Source organism: Bombus pyrosoma, linkage group LG7 (genome assembly GCF_014825855.1).
Source record: "Bombus pyrosoma isolate SC7728 linkage group LG7, ASM1482585v1, whole genome shotgun sequence".
Taxonomy (NCBI): Eukaryota; Metazoa; Arthropoda; class Insecta; order Hymenoptera; family Apidae; genus Bombus; species Bombus pyrosoma.
The window spans coordinates 14997633-15018976 of NC_057776.1; the positions used below are offsets into that span (position 1 = coordinate 14997633).

The 21344-nt window shown below is 32.8% G+C and overlaps 2 protein-coding genes across 3 annotated transcripts in view; both read right to left on the reverse strand.

Annotated features, from left to right (window-relative positions):
- LOC122568927 (putative uncharacterized protein DDB_G0271606) overlaps nucleotides 1-8814 on the reverse strand; it is a 33959-nt gene extending 25145 nt beyond the window's left edge. Inside the window, exon 1 of the mRNA XM_043729236.1 lies at nucleotides 8545-8814. Within this exon, the coding sequence (XP_043585171.1) occupies nucleotides 8545-8664 (120 nt within the window). The 5' untranslated portion in view covers nucleotides 8665-8814. The remainder of the gene's footprint in view (nucleotides 1-8544) is intronic.
- On the reverse strand, nucleotides 8673-19543 carry LOC122568931. Of its 2 annotated transcripts, XM_043729250.1 has the most exons (3): nucleotides 19453-19543; nucleotides 9129-9333; nucleotides 8673-8996 (listed from the first exon to the last, which is right to left on the reverse strand). In XM_043729250.1, exons 1-3 carry the CDS (start codon nucleotides 19469-19471, stop codon nucleotides 8858-8860), a joined length of 363 nt encoding a protein of 120 aa, XP_043585185.1. In that variant the 5' UTR covers nucleotides 19472-19543; the 3' UTR covers nucleotides 8673-8857. The 2 variants fall into 2 exon arrangements, with proteins under 2 accessions (XP_043585185.1, XP_043585184.1); XM_043729249.1 differs by lacking the exon at nucleotides 19453-19543 and having other exon boundaries at nucleotides 9129-10502.
- Between the last annotated feature and the right edge of the window lie 1801 nt (nucleotides 19544-21344).

Genomic DNA, 21344 nt, shown 5'->3' on the forward strand with positions numbered 1-21344 from the left:
AACTAAAAGAATAAGGAACCAAGTCTTGTAAGAACTGAAAAGAACATTCAATTAAGTCACATTCTCAACATTTTGCTTTACGCCACTATTATCGTCAATCCTTCAATTAACAAAATATGTATTTAGCTCTCAAATATCCGTACATTGAAAAATATAGCATAACGTTCAACAGATTCGAAAGATACTTTTACCTGTACGCTGGTTCTCATCGTCATTTCGACATCAGCTGTACTACATGAATAATAATCAGGAAGAATCTCGTGCGGTTAACGATCAAACGACGTACCAGTTACCGTAAAGATAAATCGCCGTGCACATCGTACATCAACACGCGAAGAAATTTACACAGTATACCGATTAACCACGAGCTGCTGCGTTTCAGTGCCTTCATTTATTTTACTTCTAGTCCAATCGAGTGATGGGACTCGACGCAGATCCATGCGATATTAAAAAAAAAAAGGAGAGATTTACAAAAAAGTTGCTAAGAGCAAAAGTCCAATACGGTAATCGACTATACAGGGTGGGACGAGTAAACGTAGTACAACCACAGGCGTTTCTTTTGATGATGATGAGTTTAATTGATAACGAAATGGTCTGGTGTATACGCGGTGTATGGTACATTTTCGAATTTATTCTCCTTGGCAATGAAGCATCATACGAAAAAATTGTATTCTATAGCTTTTACTTATTTGTAATGTAAAAGCTATAGAATATAATATTTGAATGTAGCTTAGACTGCTGTAGATTATTCGCTCTTGTTCACTTCGGAATTAGTCAATTTTAGGTATACTCGTGAAATCTTCAAGGTCGACTTTCTCGAAAGCGAGGCTTCAGACGAAACAACGTTATGACAAAATTTTGTCTTATTTTTTTCACGTAAAATCAGTCTCTATCCGCATGTTCTACGATTACAGTCTCACCCTGTATAACGCTGAAAACAACTTCTTTCAGGATTAACTTTTCATCCGCGGGCAACTTCGATTTTTAGCGAGCGTTTCGCGTGTTCTGTTAATTTCACCGGGTCACGCGGTTTGTAAGTTCCAAGTTACTAAACGAAAATATTTCCTCGCTCTCCATTTATTTTGACCTTTTCTGTATCGCACTGAAAGTCTCCTAATAACAAACCTATACAAGATATAAATTTCGTGCGCGAGTTTATGCAGAAAAATATGAAAATCGCCGGCGGACAGTCTGGAAGAACGACATAGTCGTTCACAACTTCGAAAACGCGTCGAAAACAACTTCTCGCGTGATCGAGAGGTAAATGTTTAAAAAAAGTAAGGAAACTAGCTTATGGGTCGGATTTATGAGAGACGGGTTTAACATTTTCCCATGGGAAGAAAAGTTGGTTTCAGACGCCTAGCCCGCGATTGCGTCTTACCACTTTAATTGGTAAATTAATTGAAAAGGGCAAACGCTTGTGACACAGACTGTACTTGTACGTATTCGTAATGACCTCGATGTGGATGGACGACTCTAAGGTGAGAGGCCTCGAGGAGATAGTAGGCCATCCGAGGCTGCCTTTATGCTGCTCGATCTGCCAGACAAAAGTAAACAGGCACTGTTGCCAGGCACTCGAGAAACCAAAGGATTATTATATATATGTATGTATGGATGGATGGATGTATATGTTGCATGACAAAATTTTTAAACGTGTCCTCTTTGACGTGTGCTCTGACTCATTCTTCCCTTTACCGGTATACACTATTGATCAAAAGTCTTGGATCACTCGCATCTACTAGCAACATCATCGAACTTACCCATCTATTCATCGAACGTACCCATTTACAAATGGAAAGCATATTCGATCGCTTACAATATCAGTAAACGTTATTATTTTCACTAACAGGTACAATTATTCGTTTTATTCAATTGATTAAAGCATTATTAAAAATTATTATTTTCATCGACAGGTAAAATTATCGACAAATTTTGTATTTTCCGCTCATGATGAATATTTTTCTATGTTTTCTTGCAGACAGTACATTCGGTTGTTTTATTTATTCGTTTTATGAAAAAGGTATTTTAATATCCACGTGAAATGTAAAAGTTAATCGGACAAATCTTTCTTTATTTAACGCTATTTCGTGAAGCATGAAAGAGCAGAGGATAGCAGATTTTTGGTCCATAGTGTACATACGCCTACCGAATGCTTTTAAACGGCATGATAGTGACGCACCATACTTCGGAAAATGAAAAACAAATTAGCTTTTTAACATATCTCTTTATTCGTCTACTTGAATATCTAAGAGTCTTTTATATGTAAATGTAGCATTGTAATTTTCCACTAAGTAATTAATCTACGATATTCAGAAACTGACATTCAATAATAAATATTTATGCACAAGTATATTTTTAAGTTTCGAACGATTCGATTCTAAGATTTGCTGTACTGTTTTATTTGCAAGGCTGTCACGTATATTCGCGATTATTAATTCGTTGAAATTAAAAAATATAACAAACAGGTGAAACGTTTTGTAGACATGCACACGAGTAAATTAAAGGATTAAAGTTCAAAAAGCCATGTCGAGTGACTCAGTTACGCCTAGATGTACGGGACTTCATTTTTAGCACGTAAAGATAGCTGTTGTGTCTAATTAAAATGTAGGAAGAGTATTAGAAACGCCTGTCTTTCTTCCGCCATCCAAACATTTCATGTCTCGATATGGACAAACCTGATGTATGCTTGGAAATTCTGTGACAATTAGTGTAATTATTTTCAGCATCGTTAAATATGATAAAAATCTATTAATCTATTTTTTCTTATATAACTTTAAAGTAGATTTAATAAATAGATTATTAGAAAAATAATCGACGCACAATTTAAATCGTTACGAAAATATAAATATATGTTGACAAATACAGAGATATATGTATATGCATGTATAATTCTGTTTCAAGAAACTTCCAAAGCTAATTAACGATCACGGAAGAATGTTGGAAATAACTTCGGTTCTTCCGCGAAGACGGTATTGAAATATGTACGTATATATTTTGACTTATGTAAGAGACATATTGCTCATGCTAAGTCGTGTAAACGCGAAACTAAATGGGCTAAGCCATCGTTTTAGAATATTTTACAAACGATTCCTTCTTCTTCGGGATAAAAATTTCATTCCACATATTTGAATAGAAAATATATTTTAGAAAGTATAACCTAATGAGAATTCAAGATTATAGAACTCGCGTAAGGAACTCTAACAGCGTGAAATTATTAAATTGAAAACTCTAAAGTGTAGCCTATTTCGTATGTAAGAAATGTTGCAAATGGATATTCGTTGAGTAATACCGCACAATTTCTAGAAAAAACCGCTGCTGAAGGAGAAGGTATACGCATATCGTAAAGGATCATGTTACGTAATATCGCAGGAAATTCAAGTTTCAATTACTTGCTACTCAAATAATAGCAGGATGGTCATATTATGAAATGATTACTATCTACGCGTCGTGTGCTCCCAACTTTATCCCGCAGGTGACTCCAAACCAAGCATTAAAGTCTCCGGGCTCACTCGATATGCGTATTGCACCGTCGTTCAAGATTGAATTCTTTACAAATTGAAAATCGAATCTGTTTGCTATTTGAATCAAATAATATTCCAGACATATATCTCTAAATATATGAATATAAATAATTATAAATATAAAATTCGTAATATCCATAATAACATACCACGAATATAAATTTAGTTTAATTATATCAATCATTGGCATCTATGTTATTTTATTTTAGCTATTTTATTAAAAAATAAGGAAATTATATATTCAGCTATTCTATTACAAATACAAACTTCGATTTAAATTACAAGGAAGAAGAGATAGAAGAGACGTGTGTAAGCAAATCTTGAACCACTTTGTCGAAGTTGAATAAATCGTATTTATGAGGAAATCTACAATTTAAGCGATTTAACGTCTACGAAAATTCTATTTGATAAATTTGCAAGTAAACCACGGCGCATACAATTTTCATCGATTCTATAATCGTAGTAATTTCTTGGAAAACGTAATTGTCGCGATGCCAACGGTGCCTGCCTCCATAGGCGATATGTAAATTCGATACTTGTGAATTCCGTACAACCCGAATAGTACGATTCTAGTCACGCTTCGATTGAAAAAGAAACGCAGTTTAAATCGCTGCAGGTGAAATCTGTCAGTCTTACAAATGTTTTCAATGGCCGGTATTTGCCTCGCGATGAGGACGGTGCAGTTGGTACTGGTTGGTACGTCGTTGTCGACCAAATACCGTTTTCAAATTTTGTAATTATATGAATTACTGATAGAAGCATGAAGAAACGTTAGTTTAAAGCATTAAAGCAAGAGATTACATAGCAGTTAACCGCGAAAGTTTACGATGATTATTTCAACTATTTCTTTTTCTTCAGTATATTTTATATCTCAGTCATTTTACCTTTTCGTAGCTTTTTGACACATACAAATATTTTTTGACATATAAAAGATATACGTACAATTTTATCAAGGATAAAAAAGATAGGTATAATAAACTACGCAAAACTTTCCTCGAAGACGAAGAAGTTTTATATGAGAGTCATTTTATTTTATAACGAGATAATAAGAATATGCATAATAAAAAGATGTGTAAAATAAACTACGTAAAAGTGTTTTGCAGATAAGAATGTGAAATATTACTTTTGGTCGTGGGCATGTGAAATCGTATTTTTGTTTTAACGTTTCAAGGACAAGAATTCTTTATGTAACCAAATTGAAACAAACATTGACGTCATGGCGGATACTTGTTTCCCGCAATGGAAAATTTTGACTCTACATTAAAGCTTTGGGAATTTAGAAACAAAAGGCAATTCAACAGTAGCCATGGAAGTTTCTAATAGTGGCGAATGGTTGCGTTCACCGGTGGTAGAAAGTTTCCGGTTTTAACGAAATAAACGAACGAAAAAAAAAAGCGTGGCCGACGTTGAAAATGAAACCACGTCGTGCATGATTTTTCAAAACGTATCGCGTCACGCTAATGAAACATAAATGTTCGATTAGCCAGAGATAGAATTTCCATGTTTCGAAAAACCAATTTAGATGATTTATCGCGTATAAGATTATGGCATTTTTTAAACTAAGACAAACGATATTTAATTGCGGGAGATGTAACTGAATAGAAAATACTATTGTAACTCTATTCTATGATTATCAAATCAAATATTTTATTTCTAATTCATAGACTGAATTTAAAGAAGGTTCTCACGGTAGTTTCCATTCTTCTTTTCTGCAATGTGAGCTAACTGTTTTCTCGAACTCTCATTGAGAAATTACTCGCCTATGACAGTGCATTTATTTACTTCGAACGGATGCACACACGAACATACTGTCACATACTGCCACGGTAAACATGAATTATGAGCACTGTCATTTACGTCCCCTAAGTATCATCCATTTCTCTGGGATTTCCTACTGCAACTGTATTTTCAAGCAGATAATTAAACGACAAATTGCCTTTCCTTCATTATCTTTAATCCCATATTATTTCCTATCCTTTATTTAATTTCTCAACTACGTTAAACATACTCGAAATTAGAGCCTGGAAACAGAGAAATATTTTAGCATTTGTTTAAATTAAATTCCTTTCAAGTTTCAAGCAACAACGTTAAAAAATGAAAAACGAAATTTTGTTAAATCTTCTAATTAATCTCTTCGCGAATAGAAGAAAATTTCCAAACAATTGAAACCGAATACGATACAGTACAAAGCTGCACAGCGTAATAAGCAATCAATCTTGAAAGGATCTACATTCAACGTTTCATGGAGACTTTCATTTTACACCGACACTTTTAACAATTGCAACGGTTATTGACAGAGAAAGTTGGAAATTAATTAAACGACAAATTCTTTCACCCGTACCGGTGCGTTTCATTTCGTGGAAAAATAAATCATTGAAATACGTTTCGAGCCTACTATTCCTTATCTAATTATAGAATATCATGTTCGCGGAAATTACCAGATGTAAAACGCGACAAGATCGCTTTGCCCGTAGGTTACGCTGTCGCTTCTTCCGTTTACGTAGGCGACTTTTGATCGATCAGGCAAATAAATAAACGTACATATATGGTAGCGTGGTTCGCGCAATTAAGCTTGTCCAGAAACTTTCACGGAAGTGCCTTACTGTACGGATTTCCGCGCTCTTTCATAAAATACCAGCCAAACAACGTTCTCAATACAAAATGTATCAAAGCCAGAACGAATTTTAGACGCGGTATAATTCAGCGTTTCCGTTGCATGACGAAACATCTGTCTCGATCTACCTCCTCTACCCTGTAATTTATAAAGGCCGACTGATAAGCAGAATTAATTCTGGTAATCAGCCACTTACGTACTGTAAATTGTTTTACTTTGACTGAAACTTGGTTTTTACGTTACACAACTCCCTTCGTAATTTCCAAACGAATATCTACAGATTCTATTTTAGCAAACGCGAAAGGATTTATTTTCTACTTGAAGGAAAAGGACTATAATTGTAAAAAGATAACGATACGTACGTAGATGCTTATAGTAAAAATGGAGGTAAGTAATTTTATACGTTAAAATTATAAGGTACTCCTTTTACGTCTCATTTTATGTCTGTAGAGAAATTGTAATCGATATTAATGAAAATTTGCTATAATGAAGAAAATTGTTCATTCAAAGGGAATAATGTAATCTGATCATTGCGCTCCTGAAGAAAATTCGTTTGCGTTTGTGGATCAACCCATTGGCAGTTTATCATGCGGCCGCGTTCAGTCTGTATACATACTTTACTTACATACCATAGATATCTACTTAAGTTTGTTATTTTGGCGCATCAATTTCCTGAGACTCTAACGACTTAAGGAAAAAAGCTACAGGAAATGTTTGAGCCACTATACACATATGTAGCGGCACATGAGTTAGAGGATAATTCAAATCACGTTGTTCTGCCGCTACACATATATAATTTTTAAATTTCTTACTGTGTGTATAACAGAAATTTCAAACATAAAAATATACACGTCCTTTTTACAGCAATTCAAAATTTTATCGCTTTATTGAACTCTCAATGGGTTAATAATAAATGGGCATTTATTTTCGATAGAGACGTATCAGATATATCCACCGTTACGTATTTGTAAATTATTCTGAACATAACCATCAAGGGATTTTTATTCAAAATAAAATATTGAAATGAAACAGCACTAATTGCAAAGTAGTTTTAGTCACCGAAGATTATTACCGAACTACCAGAAAAATTAGCACCTTCGTATTTATGTCGGTAGGCGGAAATAATATTATGATCTTATTCTAACATTTACGTTGGTCACGTCCTTGCGCATATTTTTACAGCTCCGTCGTGACAATTTTCCTGAACTGGTCTCGCTGTGCAAAACACATGCATTCATAAATCTAATCTACTCGTTGGAATTTTGTTATCAGAAATTACTACATTTATGCTTCCTGTTTAATCGATCGAGAACAAATAGCGTACAAACATCATTGCATCGAAATTCTACTTCTATCTTTACGCAGGCTCGCTTTATTTCATTAATTGTGGTTAGCATAACGGTAAATGTATCGAGTCTTGTCCAAAGATTAGAATATAATCTATAAAACAACACCAACGAAATATACATTGCATAACACAGATACACGTATTGTGGTAAAAAAATGATAAACAAACGAGAGGAGAAATGAAAATTGCTAGTTACACGCGATTATATTATACGATCAGTTGGATAATTTATTTGTTAAAACTTTCTCGCTGTTTCTTGCATCCTATTCATCATATTTCTACAAATTGAAAATACTCGAAATGTCTTCTCTTTATAAATTTCTAGTAACGTAGAAAACACTAATTTTTAAATATTTATTTAAAGTGTGAATTGTAAAAAGGAATTGTCTTTCTATTTGAATAAATGTTAATTAGTAATCGTCTTTATCGCATGTGTATAATAATGCTGCCAACGTGATCACTATCGATGCTCAAACAGTCCCATGTTCCGGAGTCACGTACCATGTCAAATTATTTTTAAACTGTAAATTCTACCTGGTACACCAGTTCCAAACTAGAAGGTTCTATTATTAGCAATAGTCATTTGAAGTTATGATACAATATTCAAATAAAACGAACTCGATCTCTATATCGGATCAAATGAAAAATTAAAAGTCACTGTTCATAATCGACAGAAGACTATATTACTATAATAATCGCAGTCATATTGAAATACATGGTAAGACATTTAATTAAAACAAAAGCAAGCCCCGCGTTACGACTAAAAGATCAGAGTTCGATACTTTTAATCAACGGAAGACTGTGTCTTTCATGCTGCGAGATTGAGTGCGATTAGAAAATCGCAGCTCAAAGCTATTTTATAAAACCATTGACAACAGAATCCTGCGTTCTAAATAATTCTGAATCTCGACCAGTCATGGAATACATTGACCAGAAAACCTCGATTCACCGTCTTACTATTCCTATTCCAAAAACAAAAGAAGCTGTCTTGCTCGGCGAGCTTCCACAAAAATAGAGGAATTCTCTTAATTCCCTTGATCCAAAGAAAGCTGAAGGCTTACCGGTGGCGGTTCGGTAGTGGAGTACACCTCGCTGGGTGCATAATTGCTATGAGGCGGATGAGGCATCTTCTCCGAGACGACGGCAACAGTTGCCAAGGAATCCGGTTGTTCCTTTTCCATCTTCCCTGGTACCTTTATCTTCTTCTTCCAAAGGCACTGATTGACTAAATGACTCTGACTACGACCGATACCTTTCTTGCTGTACGTGGTATCTCGAAAAATCCTCTCTCTTCTCCTCGATCGACGAGAACACTTCGATGTCGATCGCTCGGCGAATCGACGAGCAGTGAGCGGCCAGCACCGTCTGACACCGCTAGCTTAGGGTTACCCCCACCAGCTGTTGAAGCTGCTGAACCTTCTGGTACACCTTTCCGATGGGTATGTCTTCTGGTACCAAGGTGTACCTCAGCGTGTTCTCGTTGTCGGACTTTCTAAACAGCTCCAGCGTGTACCTGTACGTTCGTGGGCGAGACCGAAATATCAATACGTGTGCATATGCGAGTGTGAGCAAACGTGCATATGAGTGAATATTCCGTATATATGTGCGTAAACATCAGATGTGTATGTGCGTGAATGTAACGTACGTGCTCGAAGCTATCCCACCATGGATCGCGCTAGGTTGGTATCCCCGTGTGGGGATCAACGTTCGAACGCCAAGTTTTGCAATGTTTTTCTCGTCCCCTGCCCTCCACCTGCTGCTGTACTCCTCCGCCCCCACCTTCAGCTGGCTGGCTCGTATTCCGTTTTTCCCCAGCTTTGGCCAAATTGCATCAACCTGACGGACGAGCCCTGGAACGGAGACGGGACTGTTTTTGAATGTGGAACTCTCACTGGTTGGACTTTTAAAGGACATATGGTTATTTAGCGCGCGTGCATGTGCGAGCTGCATGCGAGGTAGCTTGTTTCGCCGGGCAGGAGAAGCGTAATTGGAAAGGCGCCGCCGGTTTTCGGGAAAGGCGATTAAACATTTTCTCTTTGCCGAGATGTAAATCGCGGTCGCGTGATAGCGGCGCATAGAGCAGATATTGCGAATGTCTAGTAGACTACATCAGATACATTACATTTGTTAGAAATAATATCGTCTTGCCGTTATGCTTATTGTTACTTGAACGCCTCAGAACCGAAATTGGTCAACTCGACTTTTTGCTGATTTCCTAATTTCGCTGTACGAGTGGACGATTAACGTCGAATTCACGAGAAACAAATTTCATAGATTCGCTTATCGCAAGAAGATAGCATAAATCAGGAATAGTAAATCCTAATGTAAATTTATAAAACAATGCTTGTGCCATCGTCACTTTCTTGTACCTTTTGATTTATGCAGTTTGACGATTTATAAACGACGCGCTTATTGCAGAACGATAAGTGTGATTGTAATTAATTAGTAACATGATCGTAGAATATGTTATTATTATAGACGCAAGGCGAAAAGAAGGAATATATCCTGTTCATTTAATAATTTATAAAATAAAAAGCTCCATCACAGAGTCTTCTATCGATTAATGTAATATTCATGATTTTTTACGTAGTTTATTGATATAAACATTGATGTAAATGTACTATAAATGTATATACTATACTATATTTTTTTAAATTATTCGTTTCGTTATTTGTAAAACGATATTTACGCCGTCTGATCGTAATTAACACAGTATTTATGGAATATCAGTATACATACACATATTTTATAAACAATATATGTATCATACAAGGAAAAACGTATTACTTGGTAAGATATAGAATAATAAGCTCTCTGGCTGATTGCGATTAAACTAAGTGTATAGTATGGTTTGTTCATGAAATATGAATGGCTAAAACAGAGTATAAGAGAACATACAAACATCTGTGTTACGTGTTACATCAATCCTTACAATGTGTACTGCTCGATGATATTTAACGAAACTTTGTTATCTTAACGCAGTTGTAATGGCAATTATACAACTATTTTCTTTCTCCTACCACAGCAAAAATAATATTTTACACGTGCGAATATCTATATTCATACGAATTACATAAAATGAAACATGTTTTTTATATTGTTAACTTAAAGCAATGTGAAGCTTATCATTGTCAAAAATAAAGTGAAAGGTTCTGTTCCTATTGTAAAATAATTTCTATCTTACTTTTCTATTTCTGCACATCTAAGTTCAATTATCGCGTTCAGCAGCTGTTGAATCGTTATTTAACGTAAAGGAGAGAGAGAGAAATTATGTAAAGAATCACGTTCGAATCAATGCTGTTCATTCACTGACTCGCAAATCGTAACGCATCGCGTGCATCTTGCAGTAGCTTACATTTTCTTCCATGGCAATCGCGAACAAGATATCCTTGCTGACGCGGCAGAGTTTAAAGAAACGCTAAATTCATGAATAACAATTTTCCATCACTCTCGAAAAAGAAACATGTTAACAAGCAACTCACACAATTTACGCGGCTCGCCAGCTGTAAGTGATTTAACTTTCTTGTACCAGTTCCCACTTATTTTTCCATTATAGAACCAATTAATTAATCTTGAATAACGAAGCGATTAATTGTCCTCTATACTTCTTTTCCCTCGAGTCTCTTTGAAACTGAAAAGAATCCGAAGTACATCGATTGGATTATCCTCGACTCAAAAGCTTTTGTAATCGTGAAATTATTAAAAGTTCTGAAATACGAATACCTTGAATTCAAAATTAATGAATTTTGACAATATAAGCATCGTAAAATATTCGAAATCAAACTTTGTAAACGTAACTATCATAAGGTTCAAAATTGATCAATTTTACAGATACGAACAAGATATAATTTCTTTTGAAAAGAAAAGAACGTAACGAGTGAAGGTAAAAGATAGAAAAACGGCAATATAAAAGCGAGAAATCTCTGAATAAATAAATTCCCAGAATCAAGATATTGGCGATTTCTGTGACGAGTCGACTCATCTTTCCCAATTAAGATCTTCGTGATCCAAATCTCAAATGATCAAAAGAAAGAAGAAAATCGATAAACAAGTGATTTTTTCGGGTTAAGCTCGGCACGACAAACGTGAATACATCGTAGAAGCGACGTAACCCGTATACAGGAAGTGACCGGCCAGAAGAACCGAGGAAGTTCATATTACAGTGTTCGTTAAATGTCGGATGGGTACGTATGCGTGACAGTGAGCAAAATGGAGAGCCATCGGGAGAGATGATAGGAGGAAGCGTTGAAAGTCTTTTGTTTATCGACATCCATTTAATAGACGAGCAACAGCCGAGTGCTTTCGAAATTTCACGTCATTAACTCATTCAGAATTTGTAATTTAACTGTGCCGTATCTAGGCGCGGAGAAGCATCTTTTACAGCTCCGATACTTTCTGACGAATGCTAAGCTCATTCCTGACAACTCTTTGTGTTTGCGATACTTGATTTACGATCGGTTTATATGTGAACGTTTTGGTTCTTAAAGAAATAAAGTCAGTTGGTTTGCAAATCTTGTAAACTTGATAAATTTGTATACTAATTTTTGTTCTATTATTAGTATAGACCAATGGAATATAATATTAAATTGTCCGAAAGGTGTCTTTCTTTTACAGATACGTCTTTTACAACGATGCATCTTTATACAAACATGAAACCTGTCTGTCGAACGTTGTGATCCTTATTTTGATAGAACAAAATGGATCATACGTAATTCGATAAAATAATATAAAACGGAAAATATTGTGCATCGATTATTTCCTTATAAAACGAAAGAAACTTTTCGAACGACCTAATACAAGATTTAATTATATCAGATATGGAATGATATTCACATTATCCCTTTTATAATAAAATGTCGAAGAAATCATAATAACTCTCTAGCCTCCAAGATTTCCTGCATTTCCAGTATCAGATACATATTTTCAATGTTTTATAGAAAATGAATATTAATAATTGAAATTTATAATTACAGAAATTTATTGAAATAACAGAAATTTATAGTTCTGTTGAAGAGTTAATATTTCTATAAAAGTTTAGTGTCTCTATAATATGTTATATACACAAACGATGATAACAAAAACAATGGTAGTATGAAACATTTACAATGAGTAAATACTATTCTGAGACTAGTGATACTTTTATTTACTTTCACTCCTAACTTCTAACTCATTTTACATTACTGGGATATTATCAATTGCTCGCAAGTACAAATATTTTCCTTTGTTATGTTCCTGTCAATTTGATGTTACTTCCTACCTTTAACAGAAAAAATTCACACCAAAATTCAATGTTAATGTTTTAACAATTTTACGCTGTTAGACTCACTAATGTGTAAAGAATATCTAAGTACTTAAGTCAAGGTACACATAGACCAGACTGATACCCGCGTAATATGAATTTGAAACGCAAACGCGGTTATATCTGTTACACGACCATTTTGCTATGGTCTGTGCGTCAAGTTAGAGATAAACGCCAACGACGTGCAATATTAAATTACATTATCGTCTAACGTTAAAATTATCTGTACATGTCAAGACAATACACAGGAAAATAAACGTAGTTAATATAATTAACATGAAAAATTACGTCTTTGATGTTTTAAAATCTAATAATACAACATTCTTAATATTTTTATATAAAGGCCACCAATGAAACATATAGAAGATAAATTTCAATGAAGGTATCAGGAGTGAAATTTCAGCCTGAACGAATTATCTTGATATGTATTATCATTCATATTACTTGTAACTATCGCAAACAATAATTTTCCTATTTTTCATCCAATATTAGATAACGATAAATAATTTAATTATGTTCCTTTGACTTTATCGATTTAGAATTTAAAGGATATATGATATTTGAGACGAAATTTCATCTATAACGTAAACGTAATTTTAATCTTAGAGATTAAAATTCTGAGTTGAAAATTATCTTTTCGTTCGATGTTGCTATTAAATACGTGTTCCTGTTATTTCCTTGAACAACTAAAAGATATTAATAACATCAATATTCACAGAATTAAATATAGATTAATATTAAACAAGTTGCATTAATACAACAACTATATTGATATTATTCGTTTTTACAAAACATTGTAAATTTATCATCTATTTATCGCTTGAATACTACGAATCTACCATCTCATATTAACATACTTAATACTGACGTAAAGATAAAAAAGTCAGTAAAAATGAACTGTCTGGTGATTTTTATATCATTTCAATTACCACTACTTTAAATAATAAGCTTCTAACAGATCACTTGACAATCTGTTTAACAATCTCTTTCAGCAACATATTCGTTGAAACCTTACACGTATGTATGTACGTACATCCATATGTATTATGTGTTTTGGGCAACATTCATGGACATATTTATTGTGCAATTGCGTACGACACGACACGACCATCAGAACAAAGAATAACTTTTTCTTCGCTCTTCCACGACTTTGGTCATCGTTAATCATCCAACACACGAAAATTTACGTGCTTCTTGTTAACATCGTTTTCATGTAAATGGTACCTGATGGTACTTATGCAGATCATCTGCGCACTATAGATGACAAATGAAATGCATCGTCCTTTGGATTTCTTTTGTTTTTACTGACTCGTTTACCTTGTTTCAAGTGAAAATATTGTTGAACATTTTGCACAATCATCTACACGTATACATTTTTAACATGAAAAATAAGCTACGGATGTTTATGCATTTAGATATGCAAGATTCGGATATGCAAAGACACACAGAATGCACATAATACACTAAAATATATAAAATATTCTGAAAATAAATTTCCATTTAGGTTTCATTCCTTTAATTTTCTTCGCAAAAATGTGTATTTGCATAATAGATACATATATCAAAATACTCAAAATATAAATTTTCATAATATATAGAATATAGTAAATCTTCATAATATTTAAGTAAAATACATGTCTATTTGGAGTCTATTCTTTTCTTCGTTGTGCTCAAAAAATAGAAATATCTGCAATACGTTGCTCATGATCAAGAAAGTTTATCTTCTTTATTTGCTTCAATTGTGTCAACGAGAGAAATTCTCAAACTACGGAAATAGAGGGTTCCCCTTCTCTCTTCATTTGCTGTTACGCAATTGTCAATAAAAAGATGCTCAGCTATACTTTCGTTTTCTCGTTAGTAACAGCCATGGATTTCATATTGTGTTCCTTTTCGTCCGCAGATATATCAGTGCAATATGGATTTCAACAATATCTATTTAATCGCACAGTTGCTGAATAACTCGAAGCAATTCGTTTGCATTTTCTATGAAAGTTTCTTGATGCAAATATAGAAAGCGAAACGGATAATTGAGTGTTTTATCTGTTCATTAACATAACAAACTTTTATGTAGAGATCAAGATCAAACTTACAAGAGTAGTAGATAAGTTCGGCGTGCACGTGAATACGTTTTATTGTTGATAAAAGATATATGAAAGCTAAATAGACAGTAATTTTTAGATAATATTTTAACCAGCATTTCTTGTATACAGTGGGGTACAAAAGTGTCCGGCCACATAGATTTATTCGCTTAATATTCGAAAAGCGACGTTTAAATAACATTAGGTATACAAACGTTACAAGTAATTAAATAAATAGTATTAAATATCTGGATGTCACAGCCAGAGCGTATTAAGTCAACTTTAGAGCAGAGCAAATCAAAATTACAAAAATCTTGTACATATATAATATGAACTTAATATCATTTTTACGCTATTATATTAAAAACTAAGTGATTTGAAACGAAAATGTTTTTACCATCGGGAAAAGTGAAAAATTTGATACGGGAAGCACGTAAAATGTAATTTAAAAAAATAAGATTGACTTAATGCATTCTGCTTTTGGAGTCCAGATATTTAATTAATACGTAGTTACATACATAGTTTAAATTTTGTAAAATATCGCTTTTGGAATATAGCACGCCATTGTATACATTTCCTAAAGAAGAAATAAAGTAATTGGATAAGTATACCTCGTGTACATTGTAACCATGAAAATGCAAATTAAGCTGCTGGAAAATAACTATTAATCGTATTACGTCGCGTCTCTGCGTGAACAATAAACCTGCTGGTACTACGTTGAGACAATTGTACGAAAATTTTCCGTGTAACGTAATTGATAATTACATTGGTAATTATTTACTATCTCCAAGAGAACACAAAACGCGCACAAACGTGAAAACATCGATCACACGGTTTATCAAGAGAAAAGTAAATAACGAGGAAATGGTCGCTGTACGATGCAACTGCTTGAAAACAACCGGTAAATTACGATGATTTATTTCCACACCTATCCATCGTAGAAACGAAATTGCACTACCACTGATAAATATCCGGCTACTTTGATCGATTTTTCGGAAAAGAGAATTTTTGTACCAAAGTACAAATTAGTAGTAAATCAATGACTAGAAACATCATTTTGTATTTTCTTATGCAAATTAGTGTACCGGTAATAAATTTAAATTACAGATTTTGGATCTAAAGAAGCCTTTAACCTAGTAACAGGTCGCCAAATAAATTACCAAATAAATTATTTACTAAATTACCTTCGCTTAATAAATGGTTCATGTTACAAATTACGTGATTCGTTGATATTCTAAACGATTTTACGTATCGCCGTATAAATTAATCTGAACAGTTTTTCTATCTATTTGTAATTACGAAATTAAATAACCTGAAGATGAGAACTTGTCAAAGAAAAAACAATTTCATAAGGTTTGCCCATTATGAACGCCAATTCCTTACTACCCATTAACTTTCAAAGATTACTTTTGTTGCGTAATGATACTTTACAATATAATACTAAGTTACAAGATTACTCGTACAAAAACAAAGACTATCCCGCATATATTCGAAATATTTCAAAATAATAAAATTAATATGAAAATACGCCGACGTTTCAACAAAGATACAACGAGTTTGCAAAATAGCCTGAGAAATTGGAGATAATTGTTTAAAAACAAAAATAGGATAAATACGTCGGAAAGAATCGCTGAAGTGACATATAAGACAAAGAAAACTATGTAAGATCTTATCACCTAATTTGTTTCTCCATAGTTGTAAATCACAATTTTCTGTGTTTCTAAGGATGTTGTCGAGGACTGTTTCCCAGGATTTCGTCGATTATTGCTCGGAGTTCAAGTCGTATATACGTATATTTCTAAATAAAAGATATTAAAAAGTCTTTCGTTGCGTTATTCTCTTATACATTTTTCTTTCACTCAACCATAGATACAATAATAATAAATAAAATTATTTCATAGTAAATTCAAATCCTTTCGTTCTTTATAAAATAATTTTAAAACAAAATTACTTTTTGTCAAAAAAAGAACAAACATTCGAATATTTCTGCGCGATACATAATGCACCTCTGTATAGGACAATTATTTGAATTCACCGAATTGATGAAAAATCGCAATAGAAAAGCGTTTTACTTATTAACGTATACAGTTTATACATAGGCAAAAGAAAGAAAAAAATATATATATATGCATATACATATAATTCCTGCATTCTACGGTTTCACGAGAACATTACGTAAGGGAACTTTACGGTAAGACGCGTCTTTGATTATAATGCACAATGTTATTGGTCTTTTTGCCGATTGAACCTATCAAAGATATCGAAGATAATCGTCCGCAATAACAAAACGTATCGAACCACGACAATCTTTACACTTTCTTCTTTCTTTCACTTGGAACTTTGGATAATGGACGATACTGGGTTTCGTGAAATACTTTATAATGTTAATCAATTTACTATGTTGTCCTATCGACTGGATTCATCAAGCCATTTATCAAAAACCAGTCGAGTATCTTATCTAACCATTATAACGGATACGTGGATTCTGCATCTCATTTTAGAAATGGATAGTACGTGTTCGGAGTGCTTGAATTAAAAGACCGAGAAGTTAATTGACTTTATGTATTCACTACTTTCATGATATTTTAATTAGAATTCAAGGATTTAATGGAACGCATGTTCCTCTGTTTAACTCATATCTTAATCTCTTCAGGAATGAATTTATTAAGACCAGAAGGATATAATTATTTTTTATCTTTCGATCGTATTTATTCCGAATATAATTATGAATATTAAACGAAGCAGATAATGCTCCATCCGAAGGAACAAAACACGAGGAACGCGTTTATGAATCAATGGAACGACGACCTTGCGTAAAGTTTCGTACGAGAATAGTCCAGAGCAGAGAGTTTACTTACTCGTTTCTTAAAAGTCGTAGCTCAATAGTAATATAAGAAACTGATACATTCTAATTTTAATTTGTTTGACAATGTACACTGTACAATGTACTGTAAAATATAGTAGAATGTAATCTATATGGAGATTTCAATTGCCTCAATAAAAAAAATTCTATTCACAGTTTCTGTAACAATACTGTTTATCGTTACAAAAACACCTACCCATGGTCACTTTCCAATTTTCTTCATCCTTCCAGAAGATTGAAATTACAACTTGGTGCATGGCAGGCGCTGACACCATTTTTCTGGCCAAATTAAATTTTCCGGGCAAATTGAATTAATGAAATTATATACCATTATAAAGACAGAGCCTAGATAGGAAATTGTTTGACCTGCTAAATATTATAGCAAATACTATATTTCGAATATTTCGCATATTTATGTTTATCTCCGCTGGTTGGTTTCACCGCTGACACGTACAAATTTCGAATATCATTTTATATCAAACAACAGTGAAGGGAATATTTTTTGTACAAGACATTGTACTTTCACTGCATTTCCCAGCGTATTGTCTGCGCTCGTTTCGTCCAATCAGAGCCGATCAAATTGCTCAGGAACGAGAAGATGAGCAAGAGTCGCGTAAATGTTCGTACGAACTGCGAAATACGTTTCGTGGAGAAAGTGGGAAACGTACCTACACCCGCAAGCAATCGCACAATCATCGTAATTCCTGGACTAGTCGTGTTCTGTAATTTCTAGCAATTCTAGGATACATATATGTGTTCACGAAATATTGCTGTAACGTATGTTTTTTTCAAAAAGACGAAGATCACTGAAAATACAACGATTCATTGCAATAATTGAGAAGGAAGCATAAACAGCGTGTATTCCTTCTGTTTGACCTGATTTCAACTTATTCGAATACATGAATGAGACTTTCTCTGGTTAAATTGTCGCGTGAAGATACAAAGATATCATATACATATCACATTTTACGAACATTGGCTTGCTTAAAAAATACTAAGGATTATTTTTGAATGAAAAATCGAATTATCAAAAGAAATTGATAATTCATGTATAGGAACTGTAACCGTTCGTTCGTTTTATTGCACAGTTGTAATTATACAATTATAAATAAAAATGAATAGAACATTTTTACGTGTAGAAATTTACCTAGACAGGATAGCCATATGTAAAAATACGTAAAATATCAAAAGTAGAGTGCCTATGTTTAATAAATGGAAGAACTTTCTATTTAGATTCCATTTGTTTAGTTACATTCATAAAAATACGAAATTGCATAAACGTCCGCAGTATAATTATCAATATTCGACAAAAGTAATAATTATAAAATAATTTTAAGATATTACAGTAATACATTATTGATTTATAATTGATAATTATTTTCTTAATAAGACCATGATTTTGTATGATGTATAATTTTGTATTATGACCATATGTATTATGAAACAATTGTTTATTAAAATGTTGTAGCATCGTTGATTTTTTGTTTTTCTTTATGATACTTTGTCTTTCGGTGTCTTAACGTTTTTCTTGTGGTGTATGAAAAAAATTGAGATATTATAAAGAAAGAAGGAAAATCAATGATGTTATAACGTATTGGGACAACATCATAAAGCTAGAAAAAGATATTAAAGTAATTTTTGTGAGTACAATCAAAGTAAAATAATATAGAAACATAATTAATAAATTGGGATACAATTTCAATTATTATAGATTACTTCAATCACTCACCGATTAAAGATTTTTCCATTCCTTCTTCAATTTTTCATATAAAACGATATAAAATTCGTCCAATAGTCGTACTTATTCTTCATTTATTAACTACAACATAAAATTATACGCAAATCATTGACTTAAATAATGTGAAAAAAACCATATAAAGTATCTTAAGATTTATTGTATTAATATCATTTTTAAAAAAGTACACAATACTGTACCTTTTGAAACAATAATAATATATTCTAGGTATTGTGACCGTGTAAGCTAAACCATTTTTTGGTACTAATCTTTCCAATACGTATGTATATAAGTTTTCTAAGAATGGCTATTAATGTCTATTAACGTACATTTTTAAATTCGACTAGAAATTAAATTTAAAAAACATTCGTCTTCTACACAAAACAGACAGTTGTCGTCATACTCGTTTCTCTTAACTTCGTTCTAATTTCACCATATTGTATCCCGTTTAGCAATTAACTCGATGAATGGCAGATAAGAAGAAATACGTGACTTTTGTGTTAATAATGATATGATCTATTGTGGATTTATAGCTACAGTTATACCACTGCTTCATTAACATAATGGCGAATGAAAATAAGCAACGGCTGACTATTAATAAAAACTTAGTCATGAAATAGTTATGAAAAAAGGTTTTATGTCCCATCAGAACAAGAAATATGATCTTATTTTTGGCTAACTTCACGTTTAAAATATCTTCGAAAATTCTAAAAACAATTTTTCAAGAAGTGTTATAAAATTAAAAAATGTTAAGGTGATTAAAGACTCGATATTTAATATTATAATGTAACAAATGAACTTTGGAATAATCAAGTTTTGCAATAAAAGAAAAAGGTTATGATACGACAAATTCATCCTAGAAAATTCTAGCCCTTAAACAAATTGAGCAAATTGATTTTTCATAAAAATGCTAATTCAGTAAAACTAATTTTCCTTAGAAAATTCTAATACTTTAAATAAACTGACCATATTGTGTTCTTTGGTTAGCAGTTACAAAGTTTTGTTACACGAAAGCTACTGGAACATATCATTACCAGCCAATCGACACCATCTCAGAACAGATGTATTTTTTAACCTTTCAAAACGAAAAAAACAGGTTCATACAAATCCACATAAAAGAGTAGTTCACCTCAATTCCTACCACCAATGTTAATTACTACATTATAATGAAGACGACAGTGCAATTAAGTACATGAACTGATGGTTTTAATCGCAAACTACTTTTGCAATTATATAGATGTATGTAACAGTTGGCATCGGTACTAATTATAAGTACGTATACAAATTGTTATTTTAAAACCCGATTAATCGGACTGCGATCTCGAAACAGAAATTCGAGATCTTAATTTTTCGAAAGAAAATATCGTATACTTTTTTATAACATGCATATTACGTTTATATTAAATGAGACTTATAGAGACAACATTGATAATACATTGTTATACAGTTCGATTCATTAGAAATCGAAGAGTTGGTATGCTCTATTAAACTCAGCTATCAGCTACTTTTCTTTAATGTAAAAACACCGTAACAGTTTTAAACAACATTTTATTACTTAAAATTATGGCTAATAATTTTCTAGCAATATCTGCGCCTTTATAATAATTCACAAATTTCACTATTTAATGAATTTAATACAGAAATAGATATAATAGAGTCTGTACTACACCCCAACATTAAATGTCGATAATTTGAAGCGATATCGATATATTCGATATATCCGATTGCTCCGCTAATTATTGTCATCGATTAAAACTAATCATCAACAAAATGGTCTTAAATCTGCTCTATTTATTTGAACCATTTGAATAAATAAGATGTATAAATTAAGGTAATTATTAATTAATTCATATATTTAAAAATATTTGAACTAAGTTACGAGTAAA